This window comes from Arctopsyche grandis, chromosome 3, assembly GCF_051622035.1.
Source record: "Arctopsyche grandis isolate Sample6627 chromosome 3, ASM5162203v2, whole genome shotgun sequence".
Classification (NCBI taxonomy): domain Eukaryota; kingdom Metazoa; phylum Arthropoda; class Insecta; order Trichoptera; family Hydropsychidae; genus Arctopsyche; species Arctopsyche grandis.
The window spans coordinates 35,618,641-35,645,482 of NC_135357.1; the positions used below are offsets into that span (position 1 = coordinate 35,618,641).

Genomic DNA, 26,842 nt, shown 5'->3' on the forward strand with positions numbered 1-26,842 from the left:
TTCGTAATTGGTAGGAAAGGAAGAGGGTGGGGGGGGGGGTTGGCACTTTAAGGGTTAAGCCTCGACGCAAGCGGAAGCTTAGTCAATGTTTTGATGAGTCTTTAAAAAAATGTTCGATTTTAAATTTCAACGTTGTATAGTATAATTTAAAAGAATTATTAATAAAATAAAATAAATCATCGTCATCGTTGTCTACAGTCATTCACCATCAACTGCTGGATGAAGGCCTTTCCAATAAGCTTCTAATCGTCAATGTTTTACGCAACTACCCATCTTCTCTGCAGTCTTCCTTTTACCCTTTTATTTATTTATTTTATTAAAAAAATCAACAGACAACATATGTAGAAATGCATAAAAATAAAGAATAAATGTAACAAAATAAAATAACATCTGAGCCCAATTATAGATTTTTACAAATTACATAAAATGGTACAAGAGACAAACAAATGAAAAAGAAAAAAACAAAAACTAAAACATGACTTTTACATTCTCTCGGATACTATTCTAGAACTTATTTTGTCCACCTTTCATTCATTCTTCTAGCCACGTGGATCGCCCATTGCCATTTCAATCTATTCACTATATCCTCTATATCCACTACCCTTGTCATTCTTCTCACCCACAAATTTCGCTTCCTGTCTTTCCTCGTTATGCCAAGCATACAGCGTTCCATACTTGTTTAAGTGCATTAAACTTTGTGTAGCATATTGGCGTTCGTTGTCCAAGTTTCATATCAATGATCTTTTTCTTCAGGCAAAGTGGCATTTTTGATTTAAACACAACATTCATTTATTCAAATGCACTACATCCTAATTTCTCATGTCTCTTTATCTCTTCTTCTTTACTACCGGAGATGTCTATTATTTGACCTAAATATAAATAGTTATATCTATTTATATATAAAATTGAATGTCTATTTGTTTGTCTGTCTGTCTCGTAAACGCTCCTAAACCACTGAACCGATTACGATGGAACTTTCAGGATTTGTTGTATGCATGTCCGGGAAGCTTACTGTGAAAAACACCGGGAAAAACCTCTTAATAATAACATTCGTAATTAAGATTTTACCAACGCGAAAGTTTGAAGCGCCATTGTGTAGTCGAGGAAATGTGTTCGTTGGTTAAACCACGTTACCAGTTGGTTTATGACTATACGGCGTTGAAGAGACGTTAGTTCACTTGAACCATCACTTGAAACGGGAACGGTAACGCAACGGGAACACAACGGGAACACAATGGGAACGCAACGGGAACACAACAGGAACGGGAATTGCATGCCTTATTCTGGCATTGCAACGCATGCCTGGTTCAGCTAGTATTTCTATAAAATATTTCATCGCTATCAACTATTTTTTTTTTTTAAATGATAAATATTACATGTATGTAATATTTATTTTAATTTTACATACATATATACAAATAAAGCAGGAAGGCTTAACAGGTAAAACCCCAAATGCGCCTTCCACATAATAATTACATAGATACATGTAAATCTAAACAATATCTGACATCTATGGTCAGATATTACAAACATCGTATTAATACGATAAATAACGATGAATAACTTTCATGTAACAATACGAATTTTATATTCGATAAACAACCACAGAGACATATGTATATGGTGAGCAATATGGCGAAACCTAAGATATAACAATAACTAAAGGTTCGCAACAGAAAATTGGGAAGGAAACGCCAATTTTACAGGAATCGTTTCAATGAAAATCAGAAAAATTGGCAAATTCTGATAAGAAACGATAGACCTTGACAAAGCAAGGTTTGGCCAATAGCGAGTCTTAGCGGGAATCGAACTCGTAACATCAAGTACGAGATAATTCAACATTCACCACTAGACCACGCTACTGGTTAGCTTCATATTGTTCCTTTCTGCTTTATTTAGCTTTATATTGTTCCTTTCTGTCGTTACATAAGTAGTAACGTAAATTGTATTATATTTATTTATAAGGACCATAAAAGTTAGGATTTGGCACACTATTTCACCTTTTTGATTTTGTAAGGGTTCTAAAACCTTGGAATGCTTTTTTATTAACTTTAATCCGACAAATGGTTAGTGGTTTATATATTTTTTAAAGAGTCGAGTGAAATCTACATGTTAATTAAAGCTAAATCACAATTGGAGTTGAGTTGGTCTGTATATGTTGGATAGCACTGATGTCGGGTGCGGTAGTCGTACGCCAGGGGTGTGTATTTCCGCGATAGGGTTTGATGTGGGGCCCGGGCCGCGAACCGGGGATGGGAAGCCCTAAGGCCAGGCGTGCCTTATCTGTCCTCTGGCAGGACACTCGCTTCGGAGTCCCCTCTAGCCCCTCTCACCCTCCCCTACTCCGGCTTCTGGGCCCCACGTGGCGAAGCACCCCCCCCCCCCCCTCGGATATACTTGACCTTATGCCACTTTCGAATGCACCACTTTCCTACGATTTGTCTGATTGCATCACTGCTTTCCCTTTCGCACTCAATGTCATCATTCTAAATTTTATCGGATCTATTGTGAAAGCACTCTTTAAAATAACACGTTAAAGACTTTATATGATTGCACTTCATGTACTCGCCTAGCGAAAGATTTCAGCTCTGCTAGGGTTCAAATCTTAATGTGACAAATTCGGTAAACGGACTATTCCGCACATTGCGATCACGCACCCCACAATCGTTTCCACGAAAATCACGAATACGGAATATCTGAGACTCGAGTTCTCGTTTGTATGATAGTTCGCGCGGGTATCTCTCGATGGATGGAATTTTCGGGTGTCAGATGTTCTGAGATCGAGATTTTAGGGACGTGTGTGCAAATTCTCTTTGTGCGAAATAATCACCGAACTGATAAATGCACTTCTGCAGTAAATTATAACGAAAATTTTAAAAAAATTGTCTGATACTGTATGCTAGTTATAGTGATTAATTTCAAGTAAAATATTTTTCTATCAACTTATATTGCGTATTCAAAACACTCGTTGCATATCAATGTGCACTACCCTATACTTTGTAGGGTTCCCGGAAAGATGCTCTAAATTGCACTGAATAGTAGCGCAGTTTCGAGAAATCCTAATTTTCAAAAGCGTTCAAAAAGAACTTACGCAATAGAATTTCACAAAAAAAGGTTGGCACCCTCGGATAACATACAATTACTTTTTGACGCTTTTTTTGTGAAATTCTATTGCGTTAGTTCTCCTTGAGCATCTTCGAAATTTTGGATGTCTCGAGAGTGCAACTATCTCGAGTGCATTTTTCCGGTCACCACTTTGTAGTACATACATACATAATTAGATGTATGTAATCATTTCGAAAACAAAACTTTATATGAAGCATCTATGCATTGGAAGTCGACCAGATTTATCCCACTCCCCTGCCCTTTCTCCCATCGACGTGCTTTTGGGTCTTCTAATCGGGCAAGACCAAGTGTTGACACTGCTTTGTTTCTATTAAAGTCAACAAAGAGTGCGGCAAATTGTTTTTTTTTTTCCAAAATCCACCAAACTCATCCTGCAGCCCACATAACATCCCCTTTCCAGTTTCGGCTTTAGATTCTTCACAGCTCGGGACAATGGATGATGGATGATTGTCCGAAACGTCAATGGCGAGCCTGAGAGTACATCCGCCCTCGTCCCCCAGCCCAGCACACCTCACTGTCCCGGATTATCGGCCGGCCCTGTATAAACAGTGCTCAGACTGAAAGATTAGGAGTGTCGTAGAGTGCGAGCGGTTGATACCGCGACACTACCGTACCCGTTGAATAAATAAACAAGGGAATCCATATTACGTGTCCCCGAGGGATGTTCGCTCTGGGTATATGTGAGCCGTTATAGATTGGAAAAAGTAAATGGTGCGGTCGTTAGAGGGTTGCCAAGTACCACGTGTGCGTATATTAGGCAATTTTGGTGTAAGCCACCGGGTCATTATCAGTGGCCCGCAAACCGGACGCCGGATGCGTCCGGTTATTTTACGGCGACCGATTTTAACCTCTCCGTGCTATTTTGAATACTTCGTTTGTCTATTGTGTGTTTTGAAAACCGAAAATTTCGCATCGACAAGCTTTTAGTGGTTATTTTTTTATTTTACTGAAAGTCGGAAAGAAAAATCAGACTTCCACTCTCATTCTAAATAAGATATAGAGTGAAAAAGAAAAAAAGTTACAAGCGTTTAAACAATTAAAATCTGACAAAGCGAGAGGGTAGCGAAAACGGAAAAAACTATCGGAAGAGTGTGGATAAAAACGGCAACTTTCTCATAGACGTCACCGAAAACGATAATGGAGTATTTTCAAACGTGTCTATTACGATTATTTTTCACCATCGTGAGGGCGGATTTGATTTCCGCATATATTGATGACCAAACCGAGCAAAATGGCAAAGTTTGAAAACGATCGGATAAGAATTCAAATTTTGTCAGACGGAAAAATTGAAAGCGAGCTAATAAGAAGCTAGTAATAAAAAATAAACATAAATCAAAGTTAAATTATCATTAACTTTATGTTTGTAGCGGTCATTGAATTGTGATCCTCTCAATTGAAAATATCATTAAAAAAGTGGTCATTAAAATTGTGATCCTCTCAATTGAAATGGTCCGTTTAAGATATGAAAAGAGCAATGATTTTTTTAAATATAGCTCAAAATCTTCAGCGTCTGTAATTCATTTCTAATGGCGTCATAGTCGTTTCTGATTGGCTGGATTGGTCAAAGACATTTGTAATTGGTTGGTAAATTTCAAATAAATAAATTTCGACGATATTCTAACTACTTGATTGCATTTCCATTTCAAGTTACTTTTATTATATCCGTGCTAAAACGAAAGAGATCGTCAAAATTGGAACCGAGCGAAGCCGGGTAGCACTACTACATAGTATATGTATATGTAGGTAGTATAAAATAGTTCAGGTTGGTTCAAATAAATGCACCGTGCTACTACTTAAACATATGTACATACATATATTAAGATAAATGTTTGTACGTTATGCAAATGTACAGTTTTTAATTTAGCTCCACTAAATTAGGCACTCTATCTCTTGGTACTCTAACTAAGACTTGTTTTCAACTATGTCTCGCCCGAGCAACGCCGGACAATTCAACTTACCGTTATACAAAATTCTATTGCAATGCAAATTTATTTAACACTAATGGTTTTACCCGGCTTCGCTCGGTTTTTGTAATATAAACCGCTCAAACATGACTAATCTAATAGTAAACATTTTATTAAATTTATTTGAATAGTTTTATTTTATATAAATTTATTTGAATACTCATTTGTTTTTTTATTAAATTGACTGTCACGAACAAATTAACATATATACCAAGTCTCTTTCGAAATTATATGTATACCAGAATCCAGTGCCTGTTCCCCGGCGTCTACGCCTCTGGCGCCTTCAACTCCGGGAATTTCGAATCCTTTGAATCAACCAACGAACCAACCAACCAAGGTTACATATGTATATGCAAAGATTCTTTCGAAATTATATATTAGATTAGTGAAATAAAATATATATTAGATAATGAGAGCCTTTAATGTAAATTTTATACGATATAGTGTGAACAAGTTAAAGTTATAGGCGTTTAAACAATTAAAATCTGACAAGCAATTGGGGGGCGGAAAGCCAAACGAACAAGGCTACTGGCTATTGGCAGTGGGTGAGCTGTCACCTTCTCCAAAATTTTTAGATTCTTAAACGTCTTAAGTTTCTTTCGAAATTATATATTAGATTAGTGAAATAAAATATATACGAGATAATGAGAGCCTTTAATGCAAATTATATACGATACAGTGTATAGATTCTTAAACGTCTTAAAGTCTCTTTCGAAATTATATGTATACCAGAATCCGCCCCCCCCCCCCCGGAGCCTTCATCCCCTAAATCGAAAAAAAATCGAATCGGCGCCTATGAATCGAAAAAAAAAAAAATCGAATGTGTTGTTCCCAACTAACCAACCAACCAATTGTAACGTACGCCCCCGCAGCCGAAGGAGTGGGGGGGAAACTACCCCCGCCCTCGGATGCTGGGGAGTGGGAGAAAGTACCGCTACTTTCTCAGCTATAAAAGAAGCGCCCTTTCCTTCGGAAGTCGAGTCGGACCACAGCTTTCTCTGAGAACTGTCGTTTCCTTTGGACTCCCATCTCTGCTGGTCTTTCCCTGTTCAGTCAAAGCCACCCACTTCACCCCCACGTTACACTGGTGTCAGAAGTGTTTGACCTGAGCCGCAAAAGGAATACACCACGCAAAGATGCCCCCAAAAAGGAGACAGGCATCTCCTCACCAGTTGGACGAACCATCACGTGTGGAACGACTGGAGGAGCAGATGGCGCGACTCGTCGCGCTTCTCGAGAGGGACACCACAACACGCACGCCAGCGATTCCGGCAAGCCCTTCAACGAGGGTCCCAGCGGTTCCGGCGAGCACACTGAGTCCCTCGTCATCAGTATGCAGAAACGACGCTACTCCACGACCTGTCACCGACCCCATGCTAGGAAGCACCATCCACAAGCAACCGACCGAGCTTCCTGTTTTCGACGGAACGGGCGACGTAGAACGATTCATCCGCGAATTTGAAATCGTGTCACGAGCCCTACGCTGCGAACCGACGGCAAACTCACTCATTCTCGCTCTACGAGGTCAAGCGAGAATATTCCTCATCGACGAAGTACCGAAAGAAGCGTACGAAGCGTACGAGGAGCTGAGGGAGAGGCTGGTGAAGCGTTTCAAATCTTCGCCACACCCGTACGACGCATTCCGTGACCTAATTTCCCCGTCGATCCGCAACAACGACGACATAGAAGCTCGGTTCGCGGACATCCGTCGAAAAAGGATGGAGGCCTTTCCAGAGCCTATCCCGTTGGACGTCCTAGACAAGATACTCCTCATATTGTCGTTTCACGACGAGGATATCCGCGCTGCCGTCTTCACCGCAGATCCGAAGACCCCACTGCAGGAGCTGTTACGGCTCGCAAAACACGCGAGGGATGCGAAACGGCTGAGGAGTCAAGGGAGGGGGGCGGCCAACAGACCAGCCCAAGACCACCAGCCTCACTTCAATACCGCAGCTCGAAACGCCAGCAGACCTCCCTGGCAAGCAGAGGGCCGTAACAGTCACAGACCTCCCTGGCAAGCGGAGGGCCGTAACGGCAACAGACCGCCCTGGCAAGGGCAAAGGAACTGCCGAAACTGCGGAAGCCCACAATGTCGCGGGCGGAACTGTCCGAAGGTACGGGCAGTCGAGAACGCCTCCGACGAGGAAGAGGTGCGATCCCAGTCGGGAAAAGAATAATGGTCAGTTCCACACGGGCAGGACTGATCATCGAAGACGAAGAAAAGCCCGTCCCAGTGTTAGGGAGCGTCGGCGACTCACCTTTCGTATTAGACACCGAAGGCGAGATCGGAGGAGTACCATGTAGGGTACTGTTGGATACCGGGGCAAGCGTCTCCGTTATCTCCAGCAAACTGTTCGCCAAAATTCCCCGCGAACATAGAAAAAGGGTGAACGACAAAAGGGAAAGAATACGAGTCGCAGACGGTCGACACGTAGCGATCTACGTATGGGCCGAGACTACGTTGGCAATTAAAGGCACACAAGCGAGATGGAAATTTGCCGTCACTGATTTCTCCTCAGAGGTCATCATGGGGATGGATCTCCTGCGCCACCTCAATACGATCGTCGAACTGGGAGGAACCACGACAAGGGTCACTTTCCGGAACGACATTGCGCCCCATCGACCAGTAAGTTCAGTCCATTCGTGTCAGGAAATAAAAAGACACGAACTGAACGGAAAGCGACAAGACGACCTGCCCCGCCAACTGGACGCTGCTATCATCGACCTACCACCTGGAAAACGGTCGACGATCGTCAACTCCCTCCTCCAGCATCGACAAGCCTTCGCCCAAAGCGAACGGGACTTAAGCCAAGTCCATAAAGGGAGCCATCGAATAAATAGCGGCGACGCCGCCCCCATCAAACAGGCCCCTCGCAGAATACCGCTGCACAAGAAGACAGAGGTACGGTCCCTCATCAACGACTTGTTGACAAGACAAATAATCGAACCAGCAGCCGGTCCCTGGGCCTCCCCCATCGTATTGGTCACGAAAAAGACCGGCGAGTTGCGCCTCTGCGTTGACTATCGTCGGTTAAACGCCGTGACAACGAAAGACTCGTTCCCGATGCCACGAATGGACGACGTCCTGGACAGACTCGCGGGCGCCAAATTCTTCTCGACGTTGGACCTGCAGAGTGGTTTTTGGCAAGTCCCAGTCGAAGAGAAAGACCGACCAAAAACCGCCTTTACCACTGAATTTGGTCTGTTCCAATTCCGTGTTATGCCTTTCGGCCTCTGCAACGCGCCTGCCACATTCTCCCGGCTAATGGAAGACATTCTCGGCGACCTGACCGGATCAACCTTGGTATACCTCGACGACATCATAATATTTAGTCCGACCCCGGAGGCCCACTTGGAACACATCCAGACGGTCCTCAAACGCCTACTTGCGGTCGGACTCAAAGTAAATACGCGGAAGTGCCAGCTGTTTAGGAATGAGGTCTGCTTCCTTGGCCATAAAATCAGCTCCCACGGCGTCTGCACGGATCCAGAGAAGACAAAAGCCGTGAGAGAGTGGCCCACCCCCAAATCGAAGGCACAACTCCGCAGCTTCTTAGGCCTCTGCACCTATTACCGGAGGTTTGTGCAAGGGTTTGCGCAAACGGCGAAACCACTGCATCGTCTCACGGAGGAGAAAACAGTCTTCACGTGGGACCAAGACTGCGAGCATGCCTTCAATGCCCACAAATACGTCCAAAATCTCATAGAAGGGATGGCGGAAACGCACAAATTCGCTCGGAAACACCTCCAGAAGACGCATAAAAGAATGAAAGCGGCTTACGACGGGAGGATCTGGGAACCACGATACGAAGAGGGCGATCGCGTTTGGTTGCACAACCCAGCCAAGAAGCCCGGTCGCACCCTTAAACTCCAGCCCCCTTGGGAAGGTCCGTTCCGGATTATTAAGAGGATCAGCGACGTGGTCTATCGGATCCGCCGGGAAACAGGGAACTCCCGGTATCTGGTGGTGCACGTCAACAGATTAGCGCGATACCTCGCAACACCGGATCCGATCTAAAATTAAAACCCCGTATTGTATTTCCTTGTATTTGTTTATTTATTGTATTTCCTTGTATTTGTTTGTATATGCTTTTGTACATTAATAAATCGCTCGAGACGACCGATCCTGAAGGAGAGGGCAGTGTAACGTACGCCCCCGCAGCCGAAGGAGTGGGGGGGAAACTACCCCCGCCCTCGGATGCTGGGGAGTGGGAGAAAGTACCGCTACTTTCTCAGCTATAAAAGAAGCGCCCTTTCCTTCGGAAGTCGAGTCGGACCACAGCTTTCTCTGAGAACTGTCGTTTCCTTTGGACTCCCATCTCTGCTGGTCTTTCCCTGTTCAGTCAAAGCCACCCACTTCACCCCCACGTTACACAATGTTACATACAAAGTCTCTTTCGAAATTATATATTAGATTTGTTGAAGCTAATTAATTGCGTGTTAATTTTAACTCAGATACAGCTGAGTACTTTCGCTAATACCTACATATATAATATTATATATTTTTGCGGGTCACATTATAACGACCCTATTCAAGATGGCGTCATGTCTAATGAAAGGCGCGTGCACGGAACACGCTCATTAGCTATTTTACACGCATTTTTTTCACTCCCCATCACTCAATCGGATTCTCCTCGCCTAACTCAACCCTTGTGGAGAGGGGATGCTGAGAAATTTTCGAGGCGGTATGTGATGTTTGCATTGCGGTAAACTATTTATAATTTGAGTTCGTCGACGAGTGTATGGGTGTCATGTGTGTGTGTGTGGATGTGGTCCGTGCAATTGACAGCTGTTAGCGGCAGCCGCGGTATAAGGGTACGTCGGTCGGGGTAGGGTAGTGTAGGGGCCCTGGGATGGGGTGGGTGAGGGGGTGGTGTAAATCTCTCGCTTAAATAAAATGTAGTACGATATATGTATGTATGCATGAGAAATGTGGGAAAGTTAAGTTGTATCGTTTCATTTGCCAGGGCGCTGTGGAGATTCGAACGCGTTCGCTGTTGGTGCAAATACCTTTAAGAAATACATACATAACCCACCCTCCTCCAGAATTTTCACTTATTTTAGTTTTCAGTTCAAAAAATAAATAAGCAGCCCAATAAAAAAGGGTCAGTCTAATATTCTAATATGTCAGCTTCTTATATGTATTTTCATTTCCACAAAAAAAAATCTAAGCTAGGACGTGTGCAGTTATAGGTTTATACACAACGGACGAAACTTCTATCGCAGTAAATTTTAAAATAATAATAATAACTTTTTATTACAGACGATAGGGAGCAAAGTGCAATCCCCCTCGTCTATAAAAATAATACAGGTAGTCCTCGACTTACGACGGTTCGCAATTACGATCGAAACAAGGTAATATATATTTTTTAATTGATTACACTCAGCAACAAAAAAAATTACCACAGCGGAGACTAACCAATCTTTACTAAGTTTACGAGATTTGAGTTCTTCGTTTTCGACAAAAAATATTTGTTGAATAAATGGAATCTATTTATTTGGTCACCATATCGATATTCGATACTTGTTTACTACGACGATAAAAAAATCATAATCATAAACATGTCTGACAAGTATGTATGTATGTTGGGTTTTTTGCTGTCTTCTCAATAGATTAGTATGAATGGCCTATGTATAGGTATGTATGTATGTAGATGTAGTGATAATTGAACCATATAATTTTCTAGGTTTGGCGGTTGAAAAATGTGGGGCACTTAAACGAGAAGGGTGTAGGGGTAGAGGATGAGGAGGAGGAGGAGGAGGAGTAGGAGGAGAGGTCCTGCGGCGGACACCCTCTTCAGTCCCTCTGCCTGGCGAAAATTGAGAGGCCTCTCCCTTTCAGAGCCTCTACAAGAAAAATGGCACAGAAATACACTTCTATCGCTCCACCAAACTATATACATACATGTATATAAACATATTTTATATATCAGTCTTTGGAATCTGTCGAAATTCCAATCCAATCAGCGATTGTATGTACGTACGCAGAGAAATGTTATAATAATAGAAGGGCCCTTACGAATAAATAATTGCTGTCAATGTTACGCAATACGTTTCTATAAATACGCTACAACGCACGGAATACAATCGGATCAATTTACTTATAAAAATGTATCCCATGTTTTGGAATGCATTGTGCAATTTTTAACGATGCACTTGCCCATCTTGCGAGTAATATAAACAAACAGAGAAATTTGTTAAAATGTGGTGTCAGCAACGTGTCCGTGACCCACGCGATCTCTAGGGAACGTCCATGAAGCGTTTTCTGTCTCAGGAGATGCACGTGTATGATGCAGTTGAAGAGGTGCGTCCTTCAATGGAGTTGTGGTAGCTCGATCCTTTTATGCCGATTGCAGCATGGTCACCACGTGTTGTGTGACCTCAATCCAATTCGTCGTGGTGATAAGGTGTCGTTTCATGGTATTGTTGTGTAGGGGTGGGTGGAGGATCCAAGTAAAAGGCCAACAGTCGATTCACAGCATTTATTGATGATTAAGGAGATACACGCACTGGCAGTGCTCAGTCCAGAATGACATGATATCGCCTAAGTATCGCCTTATAAGGGATAGATCTCTCAGGACATCTTCGACGTCTAATTTGTTTACCTATTGTTATGGTCACGTACGGATATGTCTTCCCACGACATTCGCTCCCACGGAACAGGTCAATTCTGGGAAGTGCAATCATTGTTTAGCTTACTTGCACTTAGCCTGTCGCTAATCCTTAAAAACACTTACACCGGTCACACGGTCTCTCAGGACGCTACCCGGCCTAATCCGATCGCAATTACTCGGCGGCTCTTTTTAGTATACGTAACAGTATAGTGTAGGTTGGTCTGGGATGATGATCTCATGGTCGGAAATGAGAACTCACGAAGACTTTGAAGATAGTATTTTATTACGTATCTAATCTATAATTTGGAAAGAGACTTTGTATGTATCCTTGGTCGTCGTCCGTAGATCGGTGACGTCATCGAACACGTGATTCGATTTTTTTTTTTTTCGATCCATGGGCGCCGATTTGTTTTTTTCGATTCAATGGATTCACCCCCGCGGGGGCGCAAAGCGAGTAGTTTCATGGGGCCCCGCCAGGGGCGCCACAAGGGGCGCAGCCCCGTGGGGCTCAAAAGGGGGCGCCACAAGGGGCGCAGCCCCATGGGGCTCAAAAGGGGGTGCCACAAGGGGCGCAGCCCCGTGAAGCCCCGAAGGGGGCGCGGGGGGCCCAGCCTCATGGGGCGCAGCCCCATGGGGCTCAAAAGGGGGCGCCACAAGGGGCGCAGCCCCGTGGGGCCCCGAAGGGGGCCCGGGGGGCCCAGCCTCATGGGGCGCAGCCCCATGGGGCTCAAAAGGGGGTGCCACAAGGGGCGCAGCCCCGTGAAGCCCCGAAGGGGGCCCGGGGGGCCCAGCCTCATGGGGCGCAGCCCCATGGGGCTCAAAAGGGGGCGCCACAAGGGGCGCAGCCCCGTGGGGCCCCGAAGGGGGCCCGGGGGGCCCAGCCTCATGGGGCGCAGCCCCATGGGGCTCAAAAGGGGGCGCCACAAGGGGCGCAGCCCCGTGGGGCCCCGAAGGGGGCCCGGGGGGCCCAGCCTCATGAGGCCCAAGCCCTAATAGGCATTAACTAAGGGGGGCGAAGCCCTAGACGGCAATTAATCATGGGGGCGCGGAGGGGCGAAGCCCTAAAAGGCAACTGATCATGGGGGCGAAGCCTTAGACGGCATTTAATCATGGGGGCGCGGAGGGGCGAAGCCCTAAAAGGCATTAACTAAGGGGGGCGAAGCCCTAAACGGCAATTAATCTTGGGGGCGCGGGGGGCGAAGCCCTAAAAGGCAACTGATCATGGGGGCGAAGCCTTAGACGGCATTTAATCATGGGGGCGCGGAGGGGCGAAGCCCTAAAAGGCATTAACTAAGGGGGGCGAAGCCCTAAACGGCAATTAATCTTGGGGGCGCGGGGGGCGAAGCCCTAAAAGGCAACTGATCATGGGGGCGAAGCCTTAGACGGCATTTAATCATGGGGGCGCGGAGGGGCGAAGCCCTAAAAGGCATTAACTAAGGGGGGCGAAGCCCTAAACGGCAATTAATCTTGGGGGCGTGGGGGGCGAAGCCCTAAAAGGCAACTGATCATGGGAGCGAAGCCTTAGACGGCATTTAATCATGGGGGCGCGGAGGGGCGAAGCCCTAAAAGGCATTAACTAAGGGGGGCGAAGCCCTAAAAGGCATTAACTAAGGGGGGCGAAGCCCTAGACGGCATTTAATCATGGGGGTGCGGAGGGGCGAAGCCCTAAAAGGCATTAACTAAGGGGGGCGAAGCCCTAAACGGCAATTGCTCATGGGGCGTGGAGGGGCGAAGCCCTAGAAGGCAAAGGCTCAGGGGGGCGCCGAGGGCGAAGCCCTAGAAGGCAAAAAAAAATTTTGATTTTTTTTTTTTGATTTTTTAAAAATTTTTTTTTAAATTTTTTTTTTATTTTTTTTTTATTTTTTTTTTAATTTTTTTTTTTGATTTTTTTTTTATTTTTTTTTTATTTTTTTTTTAATTTTTAAATTTTTTTTAAATTTTTTTTTTTTTTTAATTAAATTAGCTTAGTCATGTTTAAGCGGTTTATATTATAAACACTGAGCGAAGCCGGGTAATACAGCTAGTAAATTATAATGTACACGTGTTTGCCATTATGGTGAGGAAAAGATTCGTAACGTCTTTTCCTGGTGATAGTTAGACGCCGACTGACGGTGCGGTCGTTGACAATGCTTATTTGCCATTTGCCCAAAATGTTGCCATGTGCTAAAAAGCTAGTAATGTTTAATTATCCGATAATTCGTATATGGTTTAATGACGAGCAACACTGCTTTTATTCGTCAGCTGTCAAATTGTTAATTGTCTCGAACAAAGTTTTTATCGGACATACGTCGACCACCAAGCATCAAATACGACTGATGCTAAAATTATTTAGGATTTTCTGTGAACAATCGTCACTTGACAACAATATGACGCCTAAAGCCACTTCTATTATTATAACATTTCTCTGTATGTACGTACGTATGTACGTATATGCATATCTGATCCTATAAATCTGATAATTTAATTGTCGAGTTTCCAACTCTCGATTTCCAATAGGCAAATTTCGCCTTTCTTTCGGTCATTAGCTGGTAAAGTTGCCGGCGACAGCTCGGCAACATCTGTCCACAACGTCCCACCCCCTGGCAACCCCCAACCCGCCATCATCCCCCATCCTCTGCATTTTCTCCGTGTATGCGATAGGAGTTGAAGGTGGTCGGTTCTACCCCGAGCCAGGCTGTCGCCAATGGAGAGCTAACGTATTCTTCACCCTGTTCTTGTTGTCTGCGAAGATTTGGCACTTTCCATTTTGACTTTTTATCTCATTAATTGAAAATTTATCTCATTAAATTAGATTCCATAAGATCATAATTGACTTTCGTTAACTCGGCGAATTGATCCAAAGACGGTAAGTTCGGTGATTAAAAAAAATATTCGCCTATCTTTCATCATTCATTCCTTTCTATTATTTCTATCCTCTCAATATTTCGTGTTTTTACAAGCTTTTTTCTAGCTTAACTCGGTTATGTAGTTCCATGACATTTCTGCCAGTCCACTTGCACTCTTTAGATCGCTTTGATATTTTACCGACATACCGGGGGGGGGGGGAGGGTTAGCTAGCATTGAAGTAAGCTCCTCTGGCTTCATGTCTGGGACATGAAGCCAGAGGAGTTTAATCATTGACGAAATCATTTAAAAATTAATCGGAATCTTGTGACAGATCGAAGCGATGACAATTATCTGGGAGCTTTCTACCGTCCCTTCACTTAAGGAGTGGTAAAAGTAACTTTTTCATATTCATTTTTTCATATTCATATGTACGTAAAACTAATAAATTGAAGGCATTTGGCGTATATCCGATTTGTCGAATATCGACCTTTTCCATAATTTGACCTAAATATAAGAAAACAGATTTACCTATGTACATATATTAGGTATTGATGAGTCAAGTAAATATATGGCATATAAATTTTAAGTCGGAGTGAAAGTCGCTCGATTATTAACGACTCCAATTTCAATTTCGACACTGGCCAAAAGGCCACGAGTAGATATATTATACATTTATTTATTTAAGTTTAAATTTGGAAAATTGTGGCATTACAGGAGTCATTAATGCGCCACAATGGTCAAAAAAATATAGATATTTGAGGAAATAAAAATATATACATACATATGTATATACAGACAAAAAATACATTTATACACAATCATTAATAAATCAGCTGATAACTAAAAATATAACTATCACTGTTTGATCTGTGTACATTTGTAGCTTGTATTGGTTAGAAAGTTTGTTTTGGAGAAATAAACAATGCAATTTGAGGTTATGGGTAGCTGTTGAACTAATTGTATGTATGTAAGCTTATTGTAAAAAACTAAATGTATGTAAGCTTATTGTAAATCATATTAACAATTAGATACAACATAACTTCTTATTGAATACTTATCTCGCAGATAAAACCGACTGAGGAGATATACAGTGAAATGTCAGATTTGACATATTTGGCCAAAAATCAATATATATCGTGTATTACATTACATGAAGCTAGACGCCAAATTTGAAATTTATATATACATACATATGAGAGTTAAAACTATAAATATTTAAATATTAGAGATAACGAGAACCTATAGAGCAAATTTTATAAAATATAGAGTGAATTATAGGCGTTTAAACAATTAAAATCTGAAATAGCATATCAAGGCGAAAAGGTTGAAGATAGATTATGGTAGCCTTACGTACCGTCATAAACGTCACCGTATCCGAGATTCTGGATATTTGTTACGCATTGTATACGATATTTTATCTCCAACGTAATGGCAGACGATACATTTATGTATATTGATGACCAAAATGAGCAATATGGCAAAGTATGAAAACGATCGGAACCATGTGAACTGTATAAGAGGTAAGTAAAAAAACAATAGCATTATAATAATTGCGGATGAAGTAAAAATATCAAATAATAAAATACACAGTAGGGAACGTCTTGCATCTACAGGTAGCACCAATATACATATAAGAACCAGCTGCAAATTCAAAACATCCCAGCAAGACCCAAATGGAAGAGAGACGATCAAAATTCCACTCATACATCACATTAAATTATTATGAGCGCAGGCTACCAGACAAATAGGTTAAAATATTCTGCGATCACTGATTTCATTGAGATGTCGGTTAGCTCTTGGAATAGGAGCCATTCGATAATGAATTATAACGATGTATAACTATTAAATGATGATGTCTTCCACGCACATAATTATTAGGAACATAAAATCTTAACTGTTCCAGCAACGACGGATATTACCACGTAGAAGCTGGAGAAAAAAACGAATTAAGGAGAACCTTCTCCGAAGGTCAAGGGACTTATACTCAAGCATGCCCAAAAGGAAAGGAGTAGGGTAGATATATGGGTAGTACACATACTGTTTCCTATATAGGAAACGAAGAAATGCTTTTTGCACTTTCTCAATCATTAGACAGTAATTTGCTTCATGTGGATTCCACACAATCGCATTATACTCTAGCTTGCTTCTCACAGGCGAGTTGAAAATCAAACGAAGAGTAGTCAAGGGTTGAAGAATAACCTAGCATATCTCAAGAAAAATCCGACTCTACGAAAGGAAACGTCAGCGACTGTCTTGATGTGGTTGTGAAAGGTCAGTTGAGGATCAAAGGTGATATTCAAATCGACTATTGATTCCACACACTTCAACAAGACGGATATCTCAACAAAATAGGATATCAAATCTGCATATATAACAATAGAAGTTTGTTATTGAATCGATTTTTTTCAAAATAGAGTTAGTTCAATAACGACATTTGTCACTTGTGAATTATTAAGTGGAGGCAATTGGCCGCCAGTGATTTGGAACCAGCTGCCAAAGCCATAAATAATTGAGGACATAATAAAAGAGCAAACCGTTGTTTATAGGCGCCGTTCGCCGTGAAACCGACTGCATTACAATAAATACACTCTTGACGAACCTTGTCAAACAAATATCGAATAAAAAGCATCGATAATAAATATTATAATGATGCACTTAGCGTAGCGTAGCGAAATTCAAAAGTTCGCGTGTCGCGGAACAAACATTGCGTCAACACTGACTGAGTGGCGATTCCCATCATTTCTTATTCTGTCGTTCAGCTCTTCAGGTTTTATTTAACTTTCGTTTTACTCTTTCATGCCTGTTATGTGCATATGTACAGCCCTGAAAGCAATGTTGACACAGAGAATAATTTTAATCTGAAATTGCAGACGGAATCGGGTCGAATCACTTTTCATCACACAACACGTATGTATGTATGTACAATGAAATCGAGCTAGGAAAGGTTGAAAGTGAAAATGGGAACTTTAACTTTCGACTGTTTGTTATTCTTTTGTGCCTTGATATTTACAATTTCAAACTAAAATCCCGAAAGAGCACCAAAAATATACGAGCTGGTTCTTTGGAGACATAGGCGGTAGACTCGTTTATTACTCGAAGAGCCACAACAAACTAAGCGTCACATGTACAAGATGACAACTTAACCATTCTTCAACTCATGCATGCCAACCTAATCATTCACACTTGTCTTCTTAAAAGTTTTGTTTTTAGAATTGGCAACACTTTTTCGAATGATAGTTGACAGTGGATTTGTGCTCAGTTTGATTTACCATTTTACTAATAAGACAATATATAAAACAAAATGTATGTATATTTTTTACATATACATATACCAGGAAGGTCTTAAAGGTAACCCCAATGCGCCTTTCTGGCCAATTACAAACAATACAGCATTTTTATTACACAAGTCGCTGAATTACGAGACACTGAAAACTTGCAAATGAACGAGACATCTAATCATACTCAAATAGTGGTGACATAGCAGGTACCATATAGGGATTGATTTATTTATACACTCAAGTGGCTCTAGCTATGGCAAAAATAATTAATTTAGGATTCATATACAAATTTTAAATGTTATATAATATGCTTTTTCTACATACCTACTTCTCCAAAATAAAACTATGAGATTTATATTATTTTATTTCTTTTTTATTACATTTTATACCAGGAAGGCCTTACAGGTAAACCCCAATGCGCCTTCTTGGCCAATTACAAACAATACAGCCTTTTTATTATACAAGTCGCTAAATTAGGAGACACTGAAAACTCGCAAATTAACGAGACATCTATGAATTGTAAATAAATTTTACTGTACATTAATCATACTCAAATAGTGGTGACATACTAGGTAGGAAGGATTTTAGCCAATTTTTAATCGGGAACCGTCTCAACAATGAAATCAGAGAAAATCGGCAAACTCTGATAGGAAACGATCGATCAGGAGTCACAAATATCCAGATCTGACCAGCAGCACTACATATGTATATACTCTTTCAGAAAAATTCTTTCAAATTGAGGTCAGCTCATGGGATCGAACCCGGCGCCTCTCTGTGTTAGGCAGAAGCTATGCTGCTGGCTAACATTTTATTTTTATTGTTACTAATCAATATACACTCGCCATTACAGATTTGCTCCAATGCGACGGGTGTACGTTAACGAAATACAGAATACATAAACAATCATAAATCAGAAATTCAGTAATACATACATATACAATCAGAATATATAGCATATAACAATTAATCAGAAATAATAATCATAGAGACATCTATGGATTATTTTTAGATTTTTTTTTTGTATACAATTTTTATACATATAATAAATACGAAATTATAGAGATGTCTATAGAGATATCTACAGATTTCAGATTACTGTGTATAATTATTACAAATTATACACAGGCAGATTTTGTGACAACAGGATTAGATCTAATACCAATTTTCAGGAACCGTTTCAGCAATGATCAGATAAAATTGGCAAACTCTGATAGAGAAACGATCGATTTGGAGTCACAAAACCCCCAAATCTAACCAGCAGTGGTGAGGACTCAAACCTTTGACCTCAGTGGTGCTAAATATATACGCTACCACTAAGCCAAACTGCTAACTAACATGTACTAGATAGTGAAGAAAATAAAAAGCTACGGTTGTTAATTTTAGTTTTGTGTTTTTGAAAAATGGCGGCAGTTCTAAGGCCGCGCGTGTTTGCGGGCCGCGGCTGCGGCGCATGGTCGTAGTTAGCGTGATGGTGGCCATTATTTGTGAATTATAACGCGGGACAATATGGCGCTGTGGATGGCAGCTGACCGCGACCAAGAAACGCAGCCAAGTTTTTAAACTACAAACAAACACACACACACATACCGTAAATTAATCTCAAACTAAACGACTAAACAAATTTCAATTCGCCACATGAGGGGTTGGGGGGAGGGGGTACAAAGCTTCATATTTTAATCCGCGTTTTTAATTGGCGCGCGAGTGTTCCCAGCCAGATATGGCCGCCGCTAACAGCCGGCGACATTATCTCGTCAGTGGCCGGATTACAACGCCGCTGGGGCGGATCCCCGGACCGGGATTACGCCCTGGCCTTTACCAACCCCCCCCCCCCTGTTATATACCCCTGTTCTCTATATAATTCCCCTCCCTCCTCAGGGAACTCCGATCGCCGGACTTTGCCAAACCTGTCGAATCGTTGGGTGACGATCAGAAAATGGCGGTTCGATCGGTGGCTATACTTAGATGCTAATCCCCCCCTGGGAATCTCTTTTAGGATTATTTTTCATATTGATTTAACGCAAGTGTGGCAGACCTAATTTTAGATAATTTATTTATTTTACATACATATTTACATACATATATACAAATATACCAGGAAGGCTTAACAGGTAAACCCCAAATGCGCCTTCCTGGTCAACATAATTATTACATAGATACATGTAAATCTAAACAATATCTGACATCTATCGTCAGATATTACAAATATCGTATAAATACGATAAATAACGATGAATAACTTTCATGTAACAATACGAATTTTATATTCGATAAACAACCACAGAGACATCTATGGTGAGCAATATGGCGAAACCTAAGATATAACAATAAGTAAAGGTTCGCAACAGAAAATTGGGAAGGAAACGCCAATTTTACAGGAATCGTTTCAATGAAAATCAGAAAAATTGGCAAATTCTGATAAGAAACGATCGATCTTGACAAATCAAGGTCTGGCCAATAGCGGGAATCGAACTCGTAACATCAAGTACGAGATAATTCAACATTCAACACTAGACCACGCTACTGGTTAATATTCAGCGGATAACTAAATATCAGTCGATGGAATAGTAAAAGTTTTGAATTCGCATCTTTTTCCTGTGCTTTAGAATTTTGAGATAATTTTCGTATTTAGCCAGCAGCATAGCTCTGTACATCTGTAGTGCTGCTGGTCAGACTTGGATATTTGTAACTCCAGGTCGATCGTTTCCTATCAGAGTTTGGCAATTTTCTCTGATTTCATTGTTGAAACGGTTCCCGAATAAAACATTGGCTAAAAACCTTCCTACCTACTGTGTCACCAATATCTGAGTATGATTAATGTACAATCAAATGTATGTACAATTCATAGATGTCTCGTTAATTTGCGAGTTTTTCAGTGTCTCGTAATTCAACGACTTGTAACAAAAATGCTGCATTGTAGTTAATTTGTAATTGACCAGGAATTTTTCTTGAGTATATCTGTAGTGCTGCTGGTCAGATCTGGATATTTGTGACTCCTGGTCGATCGTTTCCTATCAGAGTTCGGAAATTTTATCTGATTTCATTGTAGAAACGGTTCCCGATTAAAAAATTGGCTAAAATCCTTCCTACCTAGTATGTCACCACTATTTGAGTATGATTAATGTACAGTAAAATTTATTTACAATTCATAGATGTCTCGTTAATTTGCAAGTTTTCAGTGTCTCGTAATTTAGCGACTTGTATAATAAAAAGGCTGTATTGTTTGTAATTGGCCAAGAAGGCGCATTGAGGTTTACCTGTAAGGCCTTCCTGGTATATATGTATGTAAAATAAATAAATACAAACATCATCCACAGTGACATCTATGGAAACATTTTTGAAGAATTTTATTATAGAAATTGGCGAACCTCAAAACGTTGAATAACTTGAGACTAGAAAGGAGACGTCAATTTACAGGAACCCTTTAAAATCAGAAAAGTTGGCAAACTCTGAAAGGAAACGATCGAGACCTGGAATCACAAACCAAGGTGTGGCCAACAACTACTAGTGGGAATCGAACCATGGCCACTCCGCTCGAAAGCATATATGCCAACCACTAGTCCACACTGTTGATTATATATGTGTCTGTATGTATATATCGATGTGAGATTGGGGTCACTTCCAGCGTTGTCGTTTACCATATATGACAGTATTTTGTGAAACACCATTTTTTTTCTTAACAATTAGATACAACATAACTTCTTATTGAATACTTATCTCGCATATAAAACTCCGTGAAGAGATATACTTTAAGCCGTGAAATGTCAGATTTGACATATTTGGCCAAAAATCAATATATATCGTGTATTACATTACATGAAGCTAGACGCCAAATTTGAAATTTATATATACATATGAGAGTCAAAACTATAAATATTTAAATATTATAACGAGATAACGAGAACCTATAGAGCAAATTTTATAAAATATAAAGTGAATTATAGGCGTTTAAACAATTAAAATCTTATATCGCCATATCAAGGCAAACAGGTTGGAAGATACGGGACGAACGCTTATTAAACGTCAGGGAGATTTACTTTCCGCGTGTTTAAAACGCGTTGTATACGATATTTTATCTCCAACGGAATGGCAGACGATACATTAACGTGTATTGATGACCAAAATGAGCAATATGGCAAAGTATGAAAACGATCGGATAAGAGATAAAAATAACCACTGACACGAAAGCCATGTGAAACGTAAAGGAGGTATGTAAAAAAATTTGACCAAGGAAATTGTTATTTTATATGTCTACAATTCTGTCAATTCAAGTGAGGTGTTTATTTTTAAAAATAATTAGGCAGATAGAATCTATGTCTGAAATTAAAAAAAAAATAGCTGGGCATCCAGTTGTTTATAAATACTAGGTATATACATATATATAAATAGTATGCGTGTGGAATAATTAGGAAGTGGAGCTTTTGATCGATTCGCAGAGGTGAGTTGAAAGGGTCAGCCCTCTCGTGGGAGGACCGGACCGGCCACTCTCTTCGTCGTCTGGCGCTGACCGCTGCACAAAAGCGCCATTGTTTCTGCGGTGGGACTCCGCCCCCGCGTGGGGCCCCACTGAGGGCCCTCCATCATCCGGAGCGCCCATTCACGGTCAATCGGTACATCAATCTGACCGCGAGCGCTCGAAACCAGAGCTATCGATGAAAGCGGACCGACAATGCAGACCTTTCAGTATGCGTCCCCACTTAAATTCACACATTCTCAACACACACACATATACATATAGCATTTTAGAGCTGTTTATTTTTATTTAAAAATATTTCAATCATCACAGCTTTTGCTCCGGTACATCATTCCAATTTTACATTTATTTATTGACTTCACTATGCTAGTTCAATGACAATCCTGGCAAATGCCAATCCGTCAAAAATTTGTGATTTGACAGGAAGACCCCAATGCGCCTTCCTGGACAATTAATTACAAATACTGCAGCATTTTATTATTACATAAATCAATGTATTTCCAGAAGTTGAAGAACATGGATTTAAATTTTTGTACATAATTTTTACAAATTATACATACAATAAATACAGAAGATTTGTGACAACAGGAAAGCTGATTTTTGCCAATTTTGAGGAACCGTTTCAACAACGATCAGATAAAATTGGCAAACTCTGATAAGAAACGATCGATTTGGAGTCACAAAACCCCCAAATCTAACCAGCAGTATAGCGGATCGAACCCACTGATCATTTGGTGCTAAACATATACGCTACCGTTAAGCCATACTGCTGGCTTAAATGTGTATGTATGTAATAATTATGGGTGACGTACAGGAGGCGATGATGTCATTGTATAACTCGATGGGGAAATAGGTGAAATTATCGACGTCGATTCGGTATAGTATAAGTTGTGCTATATTTCTACAACACTTCAAAGATTTTGAGGAAATTCAGATAAATTTCATAATTTATACAATACTAAACGTACTTTGCATTAATAACAATAATAATAACTTTTTATTCCAGACGATAGGGAGAACAGTACGATCCAATAGTACAATCATCTATGTAAATAATATGGGTGACCGTAAAAAAGTCGACAGTGGAAAAGTCAAGAATGTTCGTTTACCATGCATACATATGAAAAACGCTTAGTATATACATATATCAGTGGCGTGCGGTAAAACGATCGCTCCCCCCGTCGTACATCCTCACTTAATTTGCGCGAGCAGGATACAACAGGAACAAGACGAACAGGCTTTTCTTCCCGTATCCTGCGCGCGCACATTAAACAAGGCTGTATGACAAAAAGAAAGATAATTTCACCGCATTCCACTGATATATATATATATATATATATATATATATATATATATATATATATATATATATATATATATATTATATATACATAGCAGCAGCGTGGCTCGGTCGTTAAGCTTCTGCTTAACACTGAGAGGCGCCGAGTTCGATCCCTTGAGCTGACCTCGATTGAAAAGAATTTTTCTGAGTATATCTGTAATGCTGCTGGTCAGACCAGGATTTGTGACTCCTGGTTGATCGTTTCCTATCAGAGTTTGCCAATTTTCTCTGATTTCATTGTTGAAACGATTCACGATTAAAAATTGGCTAAAAATCCTTCCTACCCACTATGTCACCACTATTTGAGTATGATTAATGTAAATATTACAATAAAAATGTATGTACAATTCATAGATGTCTCGTTAATTGTCGAGTTTAAGTCAGTGTCTCGTAATTTAGCGACTTATATAATAAAAAATGCTGTATTGTTTGTAATTTGGCCAGGAAGGCGCATTGGGGTTTACCTGTAATGCCTTCCTGGTATGAAATAAAAAATAAAAAAATAAAATATTGTTACGTACGCAGCGGATTGAGCGAATTGCACTTAGACCAACGGATATCTGTTATCGGGTTAACTAAGTGCTCGCACTTACTTCCAAGGATTATATCTGGACTCTAAGTGCATTTAGGCTAAACAATGACCGTTATTAGTTATTTCTCAGAATCGGTACGGGGAGACCCAATACCGTGGGAATACATATCCGAATACGTGACTATACAGTAGGTAAACAGATTAGACGTCCTGAGAGATCTACCCCTTATAAGGCGGTACGTAGGCGATATCATGTCATTGAGCACTGGCAATACGTATATCTCCTGAATCATCAATAAATAGCCAGCAGCATAGCTCGGACGTTAAGCTTCTGCTTACCGTCAAGAAGGTGCCGGGTTCTATCCCTGAATGAAAATGAATTTTTCAGAGTATGCTGTTGGTCAGACCTGGATTTGTGACTCCAGGTTGATCGTTTCCTATCAGAGTTTGCCAATTTTCTCTGATTTCATTGTTGAAACGGTTCCCGGAAAAAAAATTGGCTAAAAATCCTTCCTACCTACTATGTCACCACTATTTGAAATTTGATTGATGTACAATAAAAATTTATGTACAATTCATAGATGTCTCGTTAATTTGCGAGTTTTTTCAGTGTCTCGCAATTCAACGACTTATAATAAAAATGCTGCATTTGTATTTGTAATTGGCCAGGAAGGCGCATTGGGATTTACCTGTAAGGCCTTCCTGGTATATATGTAAAAAAAAAAAAAAAAAAAAATGCTGTGAAACGACTGTTGGCCTTTTACTTGGATCCTCCACCCACCCCTACGCAACAATATGTATATAGTACCGTTTACCATGCACCCTTTTTTTTGATCTTTCGACTTAAGATCTTTCGATTTTCGATCTTTGCCTTCCGATATTTGCTTTTTCGACCTTTTCACTTTCGGTGCCGTGAGGTAGATCCAATAAGTATGTATTTAGATGTCTCGTTAATTATGAGTTTTCAATGTATTGTAATAAATTAACCATAGCGACGACCTGGAGCTAATCTGTAATGTCTCTATGGCGAAATTGTAAAAAATAAATATATATGTAAAGTTGTTTCAAATGTTTTCTTCGACGACTTTGATTGAGCGTTCTGTTGTGGAGTGTCGACGACTGGAGCATTTTGATGAATAGATAAGCGCATAACGGTGTGGTTTTGGTTGTTTGCAGACAACGCCAAGGACAGGTGTCGCAGCCCCTCATCCCCGGGGCCGGGGGCGGCGGCCGAGCGCTCCCCAGACGGCTCCCCGGCCAGCGGCTGCGCCCCCCACAGGAGCCCCCACCACAACGGCAGCGCAGGTGACAAGAAATATACACAAACCCAAACATCCATTCATCCAGCATAACTAGCATTTTTGCACCCCGTGCAAAATTTTATTTTCACCCCCTCTCCCATTCCTTAAAATTTAAGAAAATTCACTTGAAGATGTCAAGTCGAAAGTATTTGCAGTAACATTGCATCGTTTAAATTTTACTTTAATTTAATTTTCATATATTAGTCAAGTCGATGTATACTGACACCATTGACTCGTCAAAAACGTTTGTATCAGTAATTTGATTGAAATTTCAAAATTTGACATTAGCATATGCTTTCAGCTAGACATCTCTGCATATACATATGTATATGTATTTGCATCATTTATTTTGTAATTTTATTTATTTTTAATTTATACCAGGAAGGCTTAATAGGGCTGGATACCCGAAACCTTAATTTTGTTTTGTTAACCTTCGATATATATTTTATTTTATTTAATATACAGAGAGAAACTTACAGCTAAAAAAAACGATAATAAAATAAGTAGTTAAACATAAGCCAATTAAAAGTTTCTTCAGATAGCATGAAAAATGGAACTTGCTATGAAGGATTAGCCAATCAAAAAAAAAGTAGCAATACAAAAAGAAAAATTCGTAAATAATAGTAGAAAGTAATCGTAGATTATGATGAGTAATCACCGGACCCAGAAGGTGCCGCGTATTGTTCAAAGGTTGTAAATGCATTGTTAAAGGTTTGCCGAACCTTTTTTACAAGGGATTTACAACAACGGAACAATGGATAGCACTGTGACTATCCTACCTCTAATGATGAGTGAATGTATATTGAGTGAATGCAATAATATATATCAATATATATATATTGAGTGACTGCGACAGTTGCGCCTCGACTAGATAATACCTATTTTAAATTGACAAAATCGAGGTTTCGTATTCTCCAGTTTTCTCCTCCGAAACTGGACCAATTTAAAAAAAAATTTCATCATCGGTATGAGAAAAATATTTTCTATGTTTGAATTTTTTTTTTAAATCAACCGTTAAATTAGCTCGCTGAACTCTTTTCGTGGGTGTAAAAACGAGGCGATTTTTTATAGATGTTTGGTGGCTTCTAGCTCCTATAAAAAATAACTAATAAAAAAAAATAAAACATAGAAACATGCCTATGGTGGATATCCATAGCATATTAAAAAAAATAATTTCTCTAGTGCCATAATTGAGGAAGGGAGAAGTGTAATACGTTTGTATGGACAAGCCACTGGTGTCCAGCCCTCTTAACAGTTAACTACAATGCACCTTCCTGGTCAGAAACATTTTACATTTAATACAAATATTATTAGTATTATACAAAGTAAATACATATCAATTAACATACACAGAGACATTTATGGTCAAATTTGTAAATTTGCAGCAT

At 40.5% G+C, this 26,842-nt stretch overlaps 2 protein-coding genes across 2 annotated transcripts in view; both read left to right on the forward strand.

Moving 5' to 3' along the window:
• The window catches only part of vih (ubiquitin conjugating enzyme vih), a 347,513-nt gene that overhangs the window by 268,664 nt on the left and 52,007 nt on the right, over nt 1–26,842 (forward strand). The window lies entirely within an intron of this gene.
• LOC143909231 (protein CBFA2T1-like) overlaps nt 1–26,842 on the forward strand; it is a 144,164-nt gene that overhangs the window by 80,485 nt on the left and 36,837 nt on the right. The window contains exon 3 of the mRNA XM_077427137.1: nt 25,330–25,458. Within this exon, the coding sequence (XP_077283263.1) occupies nt 25,330–25,458 (129 nt within the window). The remainder of the gene's footprint in view (nt 1–25,329; nt 25,459–26,842) is intronic.